At 38.6% G+C, this 14,447-nt stretch overlaps 1 protein-coding gene across 3 annotated transcripts in view; it reads right to left on the minus strand.

The window, feature by feature from the left end:
- Nucleotides 1–8,910: 8,910 nt before the first annotated feature.
- Nucleotides 8,911–14,447, minus strand: part of phf2 (PHD finger protein 2) — a 52,931-nt gene continuing 47,394 nt past the window's right edge. For 2 of the 3 annotated variants that reach the window (XM_022200883.2, XM_022200882.2), the window contains exons 20-22: nucleotides 13,116–13,225; nucleotides 12,723–13,038; nucleotides 8,911–11,187 (exon numbers count right to left, since the gene is read on the minus strand). In XM_022200883.2, the coding sequence (XP_022056575.1) occupies nucleotides 11,099–11,187; nucleotides 12,723–13,038; nucleotides 13,116–13,225 (515 nt within the window). In that variant the 3' untranslated portion in view covers nucleotides 8,911–11,098. The other variant, XM_022200884.2, reaches the window with a different exon arrangement.

Genomic DNA, 14,447 nt, shown 5'->3' on the forward strand with positions numbered 1-14,447 from the left:
CAGTCCTGACAGAGTGTTTCTACTTATTACTGCTGTATGTGTCTGTCACTTTATCTGCCATTTGTTAGGAAAAAACATCATCTTTAGTACATTTATATGCACCATTTAAACTCAAACAAAGTCCAAGGACTGCTGCCACTCTGCCATCACTTCTTGGATTCAGCTAATGCCTTATTTAATTGGGATTTAAACTGAATCATGAGTGTGTTAAAAAGGAAACGACCAAACCATACAGGATGGAGCTCTCATTTCTCAGTTTGGTCCCTTAAATGGATGGTAGATGTTGTTTAATGTCGACATTTTATCATTCAGACTGTAGTATCGGCAGAATCGGTATTTGAAACAGTCTTTTCCCAGTTGGCACCAAAAGAAGTGTCATCACTGGCAGTTCCTTCAAAATAAAATGCTAATCATTCAGTTAAACTGCTGCAGCTAACCACAACTGGTAGCATCACAACCTTTTCCAGATTAATGACACGAATAATAGATTTGATTCTACAGTGCAAGTGAAAGAATAGCCGAGTTTGGAATCATCGACTGCATTATTATTGTTATTTGTAATTTTTTATAATAAAATACGAGCATGATTTTGAAACTTTTTTTTTCTATTAGCATGGTTTGTGCATTATTTTCCTTATATTTCTTAAATGTAACATGTGTGAGCTACTGGATACCCTGAATATATATATATATATATATATATATATATATATATATATATATATCTCCACAACCACCAGCTCACTTTCGCTCCTCTTAATGTAACACAATCTTACAAGGTCTGACGTCTCCATATCACTTTCAACACGGCACAAGTTTAAACTTCATGTTGTCAATAAGAGATAGAATTTAGATTTGGAGAAGACTTTTCCCACATGTCAGCACCAATATTGGTCCAAAGACTGTTTCCTTTCTTTGTTTATTTTGCTCCACAATGTCCATAAAAATTAAACTTTAGCCACAGTTTATCAGCTGTAGTTGAGTCATTTGTTGCACAGCAGCTGTCATCAGGTTAAATCCAGAGCTCCATTACAGCTGGATATTTTCATTTTCCTGGCTCATAATATTTCAGATTTAGTCTTGTGTTTAATAATGCATTATTATGTATTGTTCAATCCCGCATGTAGGACAAATATTGCACTGTGGCTCTCTCCTTCACTGTAGGTTTGTCTGTGAGCAGCAATGTTACAAATCCAATGTCTGAAAAGGGCTTATATTAGCTAATTTATTGAATGTGACCATAAAAAATTGTTGGAAAGAACTACTGACTTTGTATTTGTAGACAGACGTTGAGGGTTTTTCAGTGGAAGTCACTTAGAAAGAGTGACTTTTTTTGACAGCTTCTAGTGGCCAGCAGTGGTATTGCTTTTTAAGGTGCTTCCAGATTAGCTTCAGCTTCTAACTGTGATTGTTGCTGCAACTTTTAATGATGCACAATGACACAAAAAAACATTTTCCCATTCTGCTAACATGACACGAAGCAGAATCACCAAACTAAAGCAGCTCTGCAGTTTCAGTTACCATCATTTGTCGTTTTAAATACAATTCAAACGCTTCTGGGATCCACATTTTATACGATCATCAGGATTATGTATTTGAACATGGAAAATATACTTAATGTTTAGCATACAATAGCCCTTGGTGTGTTACTGGTATATAAATGAAGCAAAGAAACTCTAATGAAAGCAAAGCAAACAGCTGCATGTCTGCCAGCCTGCAGCTGATCCTGCAGCAGAGCAGCGACTGAATAAAACAAGCTTCCTGCCGAGGCCCTGATCGCGCTCACATTAATAATACTCTCATTTGGGTGGGCTCACGCTTCACTCGTGACAGTTGTTTCCTTGATGGGCGTCAAAAATTAGCGATGAAGTGTTGTTTTCCAGTTCCAAAAAATTCAGGCCTGCCAAAGGTTAAGGAAACACGCCACCATAAAACAGAGCCTCTGTGTTTGTCTTGAAACTGGGCAGCGTTTGCTTCTTGCACTTCTCAAGCTGTCGGACGTTCAGTTCAGCGCTGAGGCAACAGAGTGTTTAGTTTGACATCGATTTTTTACGTTTTAGCTTCCTCTGACTCCATTACCAAAGGATCTGTGAGAATTCTACGTTTATTATCTGAACCCTGCATACACTTGTTGGAGCAGCTGTGTGTCGACGATTCTTATCTGCTCAATAAAGACAGGCACCATTTACTACGCTGAAGTGCAATGTGGAGACACTTTAGATGCTTGAACTCAAACGCTGTTTTTGAGAGGAAAATATTTTTACTGCACTGACTGTTTTTGACAATTTTAGTTACAATTCAGGTTAAGGTTTGAAAACAGGATCATAAAATATGTTACAATGATTAAATCAGCAGTTTGAAGATGAAGAAACAGTGAGTGTGTGTGAAATCATCCACTGATTTCCCTTATAGTTTCCCTTAATTATAATTTCCCTTTTTATATCCCCCTTATAGAGACTTCTATATAGTGAACTGTTTAGGGAACGGCACTACCGTTCAAAAGTTTGGGGTCACTCAGAAATATCCTTATTTGTGAAAGACAAGCAGTTTTTTTTCAATGAAGATAACATTAAATTAATCTGGAATAGTCTAGACATTGTTAATGTGGTAAATGACTATTCTAGCTGGAAACAGCTGATTTTTACTGGAATATCTCCATAGGGGTACAGAGGAACATTTCCAGCAACCATCACTCCTGTGTTCTAATGCTACATTGTGTTAGCTAATGGTGTTGAAAGGCTAATTGATGATTAGAAAACCCTTGTGCAGTTTTGTTAGCACATGAATAAAAGTGTGAGTTTTCATGGAAAACATGAAATAGCCTGGGCGACCCCAAACTTTTGAGCGGTAGTGCATGTGGAAAGAGTAAAACTTCAACATCAGAGCTGTCCGTCAATTAAAACGTAACAGATAGCGGTGAACCAACTGACATTTTTGAGATAAATTCATATTACGCATATATTCCAAAATCAATAAATAAAAATAGCATTTCTTCTTTGTTTTGTCAAACGTATTAATATGAACTATTAGTTTTAATATTATCATTTTTGCACCACAACTCACTCTGCATTTTTCTACAAGCTACACATTAAAAAAAATACCAAAAAAACATATGCTACTGCTATAAAATATGTCTTGATGCTATAAAATAGTCATCAGAAATCTGTGGAAATGCCACCAGCCCTCAGCGATCTCACTCTGTCCAGACAATGTATGATGTTACATATCGCTTTTGAGTGCACTACATTCATAAAAATGGCAGATACATTAAATGATGTGTAGCGACTGATTTTGGACATAAACAGTGTCTAACACTGATGTTACTGTGAAAGTGCAACTTTACTGTTAACCTTCAAACATGACTTCATTTAAATAACGTTTGAAATTTCACAATTTCATAAAAGATGCAACAAAGATAAATGTTTGCTCCATGCTTGTGGCTGTAACACTGCAAATTTGCCCATTGTGGGATTAATAAAGACTTATCATAACTTATCATCTCTTAACATTGGGTAAATGTGCAAAAATCTGTTCAGTAAATACTGGTTTTAATCACCTCATTTTTATCTTGTGACTCTGTGGAGGAGCCAGTTTTCACTAACTGTACATAAAGCACATATAAAACATGAGAAGCCGCATACAAAATACAAACCTTCATACAGAAACTGTGCCATTTTTGGTACTGTAAGTAGATTTTGCTTCTACTTCTGCTTGAGTCGAGTATTTCAGTATTTCTTCCCCCACTGATGACAATCACCTGTCAGGGAAATATTTTTTAAAAAACCCTTTAAAGAGTAACTTGACGGAGACTGTTTGGGCCGCACACCAAAACACACAGGAAAAGGTGTGTTGCATGAGTGTGTGTCTGCAGAAGCCAAACGTCTCTCTGCACGTCCTGAGCTCCCAGTGAAACTTGCAGCGGAGGAGTTCCTGCAGGCTGACAGAGCACTTAATCCACGCTGCTCCAAACACACAACCACGAGCTGCGACTTCTCCGGCTTTTCATCGCCGCCACAGAAAAACAGGCAACCCGAGACACGGTCGCAGCTTTACCAATCTGTTGGCAGAAGAATCACCGCGTGTTATTGTTAATGACAGCCCTGAACTGGGAAGAATGGGGAGAATAAAAGGCAAGAGGAGCGGCGCTGGCGGTGCTGGTGGTGGGATCTCTGCACGGCCACACAAAGACAGAACTTAACCTGACATTCCTGCGTAATTAAGACATCTCTCACATGGCACGTTTCTCTTGACCACTTGGGACTCCCATACAGGACCAGAGAGGCTTTTTCAAAGCAGCCGAGGGCGGCACACTCACATCTGTGATCACTAAGGCGGCGCAGCGTGGCCATGAATGCAGTTAGACTGTAACACTCTGCAGGCATTGTTTTTAATGCACTGACATTTAAATTGTGATCCCACTTACCCTTTGGAGGGGACCGACTGCACCAACGAAACCAGAAAAAGGAGGAGAGGAAGAGTTCCGGCAGCAGAAATTAAGGATATTTTCTATTTTGTAGCAGCTACATTGAATTTTTAACTACAAGTGCAACAAATGTATATTTTTTTCCTGCTTTTATCAGCTTGTTTGAGGTTTTTTTAATTGCAAGAAGTTAAATTTTCCGTATTGCATTTCTAGAAAATGAATGACTTTGTATTGAGTAGTCCTCCTGCACAGTTTTTTTTTCTACTTTGCTTTAAGAAAATAATATTTCTATGTCCAGATAATAATTGCTGGATGAGATTTGTAAGTTTTTCAGAGAGTGAGGTGTCATTTTATTTCAGGGACCACATTCAGTCCAATTTGACCTCAAGTGGGCCGGACCAGTAAAATCACCACATACTAAATAAATAAATAACAACAGCTCCAAATGTTTCACTTTGTTTAGTGCAAAAAAGCACATACTGACAATGTTCACATTTAATGAGCAACCTTTTTACAAAACATTATGAACAAGCTGAATTTCTGAAGCAAAATGAGTGAAATTTCAACAATTTATCATTTGTGTATCACAACTTACACATTACACTTTCTACAAAGGCACAGTATATTTAGTTGCATGAATCTGGAACTGAACAATATTTTTGAAACTTGTCAACATCTGCAGATTATTTTAAATTGCCATTCATTTCCACATCTGTGCAGGAATCCTGACACAGCACACGAACTAAAGTGGGAACTATTAAGGAAGAAGGTTAAGTTAACCCTGTGCATTGTAAATGTTTAAAAATTACCCATAAAAATACATAAAAGTTGTGTTCAACCAACCAAACCAAACTCAGTCATACTGAAGCTGCAGACTGACATTATATTGCACAATATTCAGTGTCTTTTAATATATTCACAGCAAGGATTCATTTTCACCTATGTAATTATTACACTTTGCCAAGTCATCCAGCCAAACTCAAAGCAAACAAGATATATTCGTGCTCGGACACGTTTCTTTGTCACCAGACTTCTCATAACTCAGAAAACAGTTCAACAAAATGTGAATGAACAATTAAAAATGTGCTGTCAAATGTAAAATGCTCATTTAAACCCAGTCTTCTAACTTTAAAGTCCCACTAGTCAACTAAGTATGTTGCAAAGGTGAAACTAAATTTCATATTTTGTCCGTTTATTCATTGAAAGTTAGTAACAAGTCATAAAAAGTATAATTTTACTTTGCATTTTTGAGCCCTTTCTGCTACTTTTTTGGCCTTTTCCTTCTGCTCAAACAGTCTTTTACTCCACGGAGGGAGCTGCAGAGGCTTCACCTCGTCCCGGCCTCAACACACTCTAACGTCAGAGTGTGAAAAAGAGGACAAACTGTGCGACGAGGCTTTCATTTGCCCGACGTCGGGGCACTTTGGGGCTCTTGTGTTAACAATTAGCCAACAATAACAACTCACTTTGATGCTAACCAGGGTGGAAACGGGGTCGTGACCTTTAACAGCCGCGCTGCTTCGCTGCACCCACGCATGTCTCACACACACACACACACACACACACACACACACACACACACACACACACACACACACACACACACACACACACACACACACAGATGGATAAATTAAATCAATTAAATAAAACACCAGCGTGGAGAAACGCAGATTCCCATGAAGATCGCTGCGTGTTTTATTTCCGTGAGATCAAGTGTGCACAGATGTGTTTTTAGTCCAGGATTAAAACAACTTTAATGCACGACGGCACAGCTTCCCTATTTGTGTAATCAACCTTTAATTACGCCATCGACCAGCTAATTGGCTTGTTTTCATTGGAGATGCTCGTCTTAAATGTGCTGTGGCTAATTTTCTTATAATCTCCTCGTTCACGTTCTCCCTTCCACTGCGCTGATAAGATCTGGATGTAACAGACGTTTGGAGACGTAATCAAAGTCGGTATTAAACCGTTTTGGATGGTCGAACCGTCTCATCACGTCAAAACACAGCTGAATCCTGCATGTGTCATTTAACACACGCATCCTAGGTTCTGTTTTACCTCCACTGTATTGCTGCTGCGCTGCATGCAGATCAAGATTTCACAGTAAATTATATATACATAAGCTCATAATACACAATACAAAGATCCAATCTGGGATTTTTCAGTTAATTTGACCAGAACGTGTCCAGATGTGACTTTTAATGTCTGCTACTGATCAGAATCATCAATCAGAAGTATTGAAATCCTTTAAAAAGCCATTTTAAAGTCGCTAATTTTCTTATTGTTGACTCAGAAGCACTATTCCCTTCATTTTAGTGATGGTGTTAATTGTGTTTCCCTTGAGTTCTTCTTCCTACTTTGCTGCACAGCTGCTCCAAAAAGAGTAGTTCGGCTAATTGGATTTCTCTGTACATTAAATCATGAAGTCTACACTTTACTATGTGAGCCGCACTGATGTTAGTTCTGTATGACTGAATCTGAATTAAGCTGAAAATGAAAAATGCTTCATGATTTAAAGCCTTTTCAGGGGTCAAACCTCCAGATTACAAAAACACTCTACAGCAGCTGAATCCTGTATATGTCATTGAACACATGCATCCTTGCTGTTAAATCGTACTTTCTATTTTAGCTCCACTATACTGTTGCTGTGTTGCACAATTTGAGTCCTGTAGTGACTTTCCAGATCAGGATTTTATAGTAAATAAAATATATAAGCACATACTACAATTAAATCAGGGATTTTCTAATCAATTTGACCAAAACAGTGTCCAGTTTTGTCTTTGAATGTCCACAGTTGATCCCAGTCATCTATTAAAAAGCCATTTTAAAGTGCCTATTTTTCCTATTGTTGATCCAGAAGCGCTTTTATTTTAGTGACGGTGCTGATTGTTTCCCTCCCTGAGCCTGCTTCTGCTGAGTTTTTTCTTCCCACTTTGCTGCAGAGCTGCTCCAAAAAGAACAGTTTGGTATAATTGGGTTTCTCTGCGTATTATTCTACAATTTCATTCAGCAGACGCTTTTATCTAAAGCAACACACATCTGAAAGTAGATACAACACCAGCAAGGATCTGGTCAGGAGAAAACAACCTGGATAAGAGTCATAAAACGAGTTCAAGTGTGATAATAGGACCATAGTGTCAACGTAATAGGATGTTTTTTGTTGTTGTTTTTTTTAACATTTTTTCATCATATGATGAGGTCTACACCTTACTATGTGAGCTGCTCTGATATGAGTTCTGTATTATTAAATCTGAATTTAAAAAAGCTGCACAAAAGATGATTTAAAGCCTTTTTCAATGGTCAGACCTCCAGATTACTAAAAACACTCTACAGCTGCTGAATCCCGTATTTGCGGTTCGCCTGAACATTATTGCATTATGTTGATTTAAGAGCATGCATCCCTGCAATATTCAGACATTTATCGACTCCATCTAGTGGCGCAGACTCGCTGTTGCTTTGGATTTCCACTGTTAACACTCTGCGACTGCACACTTCAGAACAAAATCAAGCTTTGTGAGGCGGTGGGAGTAAACACGGGGACGTATTTCTCTTCATCCTGTATGCATTTCTTGTGTGTGCAGTACATTTAACCACAGCAACACCTGCTGAGGACGGTGAAAGGGCGTCCTCATGCGCAGAGAGTCTGACTGCTTGGGAGCCACTTTTACGTTAATACAGTTTTAATGGTGCTGACTTTGGCTTGGTTTTAATTAACGACTTGGCTGAAGCTGCGGGAGGAGTCCATGGAGCCGAGAGCTCGACCTCATCGCTATGCAAACTTTACGATCGGTGGCGGTGCTGGATTTGACTTTAACCCTCGTGTCGTCCTGCGGGTCAAAATGACCCGTTTTAAAGTTTAAAAATGTGGGGGGAAAAAAAAAAAAAAACTTTCACAGTGAAAACTTCCACATCTTCAACATTTTTGGGAAATTTTAGCACATTTTTTGGTGGAAAAAAAAGAAATGTTAAAAAAAAAAGTTTCTTTAAGAACATTCAGAAAAAAAATCAACCAAAATCCAACGAATTTCTCTGGATTTTGGTTGATTTTTTTTCTGAATGTTTTTAAAGAAAATATTAGAACTTTGACTGATATATACGGAATCACTTCAGATGTATTTAGGATTTTTTTTGGAAGATCTTAATTCATTTTTTGAAAACATTTCCAATTTTTAATTTTTCTTTATTTCTTGCCAAATTTGTGGATTTTTAAAATAAAACTTTTAAGGAATCTGGGAATTTTCTTCCTGAAGATTTTGCTAATTTTTATAAATTTGGGGATTTTTTTTTTTTTTTTGGCTGAATTTTTGGATTTTTTTACAGACAAGGGAACAATATTTTTTGGTGCCCGTCAATGAGGACAACGGAAGGGTTAAAGCACGACAATGTGAAGCAGAAACAAAAAAAAATAACTAGGAAAAAAAAAAGCACATTTTTAGTCGTCACCACAAAAGCCGTCACAGGCGGGAGAGGAACACATTACAAAGTAGGTTTTCCACAGTAACTGTATTGCAAAAGTAAACAAGGCGGACAATCATATCATTCAACAACAATATGCTTGTTCCTCAGAGTTCGCCATTTCTCCATGTCTTTAAAAAAGTGAGCCATGACCTCAAACAGAATCATCTAAATACAGAAAAATATAGATTCAGGTCAAAAAGGATTGTAAATACTTACTAGTACTGTAAATAACAGTAAGGGAAGACAGCTACAACAGGTATCATTCACTGTCCTGGCACAGTGGATGCATTTAATAGGTCGGACATACAAAAATAAACCACAACAAAGCAATACACATATTGTACAAATAAAAACCTGAAAATATGTCCCGCTGACAGAGTTTGATCGGAGCGCATGTCACCTTTTTTTTTCGCCGTTGATATGAACATGAAACACTGCTGCTGCACGTGTTAAAAAAAATGTCCTCACCAAATTAAACAAAATGAAAAAACAAAAAGTGTGATGGAGGCATGGACACAGCTGCTTAGAACTATTATATTAACAATAATTATGTCACACTGGAAATGGGACAGGATGGAGATGTTAAAAAAAACGTTTGCTAATGTAGACTCTAGTGTGTTGAATGGTTTTGATGCCCCACCCCTCCAAAAAAAAAAAAAAATACACACACATCCAAAATAATAATAAAAAAAAAAACGTAAAGGGTAATTTCACAACTTGATGAAATATTCAAAAACAAAACTCTTAAGAATTGTACAAGTATAAAAAAGCTACAAACATTAATAAATTACATCACTGACACATAAACACTTCACAAGGTGCTAGTAAAATAATTCCAAAACCCTTCAGGATACTAGAACTGGAACAAGAGGCTGGTCATAGAAACTTTAAGAGCTGTTGTATTTATTTATTTATTTTTTTTCCATTTTATTAGTTTTTTTTTAATGTCGGTTTTCCTCAAAGTTTCGTCTCTTGTTCAAACAGAATCACAATACAATTAGCTTTTGTGTATGTAAGGCCATATGACAATAAAATGTATTATTTCTTCAGTTGTTTTCCAGGCAACACCTTTCCATCTAATGACAAAAAAAGAAAAAAGAAAAAAAAACACAAAAAAATCTCTGCTATTAAAAAATAAAATAAAGGTTAAAAATTAGGACTATACTGTATATTCATATATATATTTTTAATTCATTTATTCATAATTAGCAAAAACCGGTAAAAATGGTAGACTTAAGCCTTAAGGGGGGGAGGAGGATACAAAAAGTCGTAATTTAAAAGGCTATGTACAAGCTACATTCTATATACTGTTACTGTGAGAAGCCGTAAAAACGCAGAGATGAGTCTAGGTTGGCGGTGCTGCCTGCGAAAGCAAGAGAAGAGAGAAAGTATCCCCATGTAACTGCAGACCTGCCATGGATGAGGCTTATCATTAGCTCCCACGTAGTGTCAGATATCCTATGATTCTCCCGTCCAATCAGACAAATCCTGGCGCTGCAGGCCCTCCGTTTCACCTCGTCCTATGCGTGACAAACATCCGGACGCCGATGCTTGGATTTTGTGCTTTACAGTTGCTCCTCGTTTTTTTTTTTCTCCCCCCTAATCTACGACACAAATAAATAAATATCCACCCCGCTTGATAGTGCTCTGCAAAAAAGTGTTAACGCAAAGAGATAAATGCTCGAGTTGATCGGAACCTTGTGATGCGTCTCGGCTCGTAGAGAAAAGAAATCCAGGACTTCTTTTCTCTGTTTTCAGTTCGGCGTGGCAATGATAAGCTGCATCCATCTAGTAGGAAATAACCCCCCCCCCCCGCCCCTAATACCCCTGACCCAAGCGCACATGCAACTGAATACATGCAAGGGATACTTTCACAAATCTTGGAATGACTGCAATGTACTTCTACTTCATGTTTTTTAGCAACCCCTGATAAACTGACAGCTGTAGTAAAATGAGACATGTTCTCTTAAAAAATATTTATAGTAGGTTCTGTACACTTTAATATCTGAAAGTTATAAAGTATAAGTAGAGGCAAAAACCTATTCGAGTGATGTTCTTCTTAGAAATTGAAAAATGCATGATTTCTCCCATCTTGTTTCAGTTTTTTTTTTCTTTCTTCTTTTCCCCGTCGTTGGCTTTAATCAGTGAACAGAGGGTGAGGTTGGGATGGGACCCAGCTCATCAATTTCCAGTCCGACAACAGTCTGCTGCATGCTACAGGAGGAGCTTTCCATTTCGATGGATCTTTAAAATCTTTCCGAGTCTCTGTTTGGCTGTTGCCATGCCTTTCTTTAGCCGCTTAGCTGTGGAGGAAACACAAGAGAGTAAGACAGGACGTTTAGAAGCTTAGAACACAGACATGAAACAGGACAACGCAGACTGAAACCTGTCGTTTACGCCCACATTTACGAGCTAGTAGTCTTCCTTTTATTGACCCATTGATGCCACCAACTGTCAATCAGTGGAATTTAACTTCTGACTGCAAAAACGAAAAACCACATATAAGTTAAGTCTTTGCTATTGTCACATTTTTACTCACTTTTCATTAAAATTTAAAGTCCTGCACCACAATAGAAACAAAACAACCATGACAAGAAGTAGACAGAACTCTATGAGAACGTTATAATGCCACAAAAAGTTATGAAAACTGAAATTCAACATGTACAACTTTTTCTTAAAGCCCACAAATGTTACAAATACTGGAGAAAAATGGTGACTTTACACACTGTAGATATGTTACTTACATTTTTCATTTCTTTCCCTACTTGTTTCACACTTGCAGCCTGCAGTTCAGCCGAAAACACTCGGACTCTTGGGCGCAGACACAAATGTCTGAATCACAAATGGCTTCACGGTTACCAAATCTGGAGTAAACGGTTTGTTTTGAGCAGGTTTTTTAAATGAGATGTGCAGAATCACGCGATTTTGATGAAATATCTTGATTTTCAGCTTAGATTTGCTTCAGTTTTCCAACAGAACACCGTATCACAGATGATTAGTTCATTGGAAGTCGGAAATTCAGATTTTTACATAAATGGTGTCTTTTTTGGTAATTTTTTTTAAAGCTAACACGCTTTTCCAGCCTGACTTGGTCAGACTTTGGCATCTGGAGGGTTAACTAGTATAAACTAACCTGGTCCCTTGAGAACCTTCAGGTGAGCGAGTTAACACTGGTACGTTTATCTGAAGGGGGAGTCGTGTGCATTAATTATCCTTCATTTCCATTTCACAACAGTTCATACAACTGTCCTTCATTACTGCCATGAATACACTTTGCATGTTTAAGGAGCAGCAGCTGCCAAACCAAACTTTAATTTGCTAATTATTATTGATCACTAGCTCAGACGAAGCTTTGTGTTGCAGAATTTCTAAAAAATAAAATAAAAAACGTCCTTGGAAGTTTCCTAGAAAGACATGTTGGTAGTAACAAAAAAACAAAGAAAAGAAAACATTCATTTTATAGGAGAGCAGCTCATTTTAAACCCAGTCATACATTACTATTCCATTATTCAACACTGAGCGCAAGACTCTCCACGGTAAGAAGGCAAATGATTAAAATGAATTATGCTGGAGTTGCCAAATGAACACTGTCTGTTTTTCCTGCACTTAGCACCAAATGATTCGCTCCTTACGAGGCAGTTACTAAGAGTCATGCACCTGTGACCCTTCACCCTGATCTCAGTGAATTTCATAGAATAAAACCAAAGTCTGGACTCCTTGACTGATGTTGCAGCCGTTAAACCCTACTGCTAACACGGCTAAGAGAGGTTTAGCACAAGTGCTGCTCTGTATTTCCTTCTGCACAGAGATTCTTCAGTCTAAGCAGCTGAACGCTCACCTTTGGCGTCTGCTGAGCCCACGCGGTCCAACTTGGCCATGCTGCTGCTGTTGGTGCTCGTGGAGTTGGTGCTGTTGTTGGGTGAGGACATGGACGGCCGCCTCTGGCTGAGGAAGACGCCCGGCGCCATCGGCTGCGGGCCTCCCGGCGACTTGACCGTTCCAGTGTTGAACTCGTGGTCCGTCAGGCTGCCGTCCTGGGAGTCCAGATTGTGCTCCGGCGAGCTACTGTCCTGAGAGATTTTCGGGGGCTCCTCGATTACTATTGCCTTCTTTTTGGTGCTTTTCTTCTTCTTCTTGGTTTTCTGTTGCTCCTCCTGTTGACATATGAGGTTTTGCTTGAGGAATGCTTAGTCCTACTGTGTTAAACAAAAGAAGGTTTTGACTGACGTACCTGATGCGAGAGCTTTGCTGCAGCGGCTGCCAGGCCTGTTTCTATAGAGGCCACGCGAGCTCCTTCTCTCGCCGGCCGCTCCTGCCGAGGAACTGAAGGTCCTACGCGAGCTGCCGTGACATTCATATCAGAGATTAGCTCAAGATTCAAGATGTTTACTTGCCATTTGTGTGCAAACAGACAGTCTAGGCACATAGGAATTCTTGTGCAGGGCTCTCTTGGAGTCAAGTACAAAAGAATAAAAACTGAAAGAAACACCAATCAAAATAGGAAGTACAAAAATTTCCAAAACAAAACAATCTGTAAGAGTAAAAAAAGATAAAATACAAAAATATGATAACTAAATCTGAATGCTACAAGGAATTAGAGATGCACTAACAACTGTCCAGGAATGTACTACCATTGAAAAGTTTAGGGTCATCCACACAATTTCATGTTTTCCATGAAAACTTCCACTTTTATTCATGTGCTAACATAACTGCACAAGAGTTTTCTAATCATCAATTAGCCTTTCAACACCATTAGCTAACACAATGTAGCATTAGAACACAGGAGTGATGGTTGCTGGAAATGTTCCTCTGCACCCCTATGGAGATATTCCATCAAAAATCAGCTGTTTCCTGCTAAAATAGTCATTTACCACATTAACAATGTCTGGACTGGATTTCTGATTAATTTAATGTTATCTTCATTGAAAAAAAAGTTTTTCTTTCATAAATCAGGACATTTATAAGTGACCTCAAACTTTTGGACAGTAGTGTAATTCCACATGTATCACATCATGAGAGGTGGAGTGAGGTAGTGAGAGGTTATTGCACATACTGTTTACATTTTCACACCGCCAAGGAATGCGGTGGAGTTATGTGGTGATCGGCGTATGATTGTCTGTTAGCAACATCGCTAAAACACGGATTAACAGATTTAGAATAAATTCTCAGGGAAGGCCAGAAATGGCACAAGGACCACCTGATTAGATTTTGGCAGTGATGCGGATCCATTTATTCAAATAAGATTTCTGCATCACTGCATGATAGCAGCACGGCGTTACTGTAACTATGACAACGAACGAACGCTATGTCAGCTGCCTGCCGACAATCACATGATCCTACTACAAATCCACTGCTGTGGTATTATCGGGGCTTATGCGTCGGAAAAGACATGACTAAGCAGCCTTGGAAGAGCACCACGCCCTCTGAGTGCTTTTCTTGTTTTTGCCATCAATCTCTATTGCAGAACCGTGTTTTGTGTGTAAAGATACTGTTCACTCGACTGTGTCTGAGGATGTAGGGTGAGCTGGGCGAGAGAGAGAGAGAGAGAGAGAGAGAGAGAGAT

Source organism: Acanthochromis polyacanthus, chromosome 5 (genome assembly GCF_021347895.1).
Source record: "Acanthochromis polyacanthus isolate Apoly-LR-REF ecotype Palm Island chromosome 5, KAUST_Apoly_ChrSc, whole genome shotgun sequence".
NCBI lineage: Eukaryota > Metazoa > Chordata > Actinopteri > Pomacentridae > Acanthochromis > Acanthochromis polyacanthus.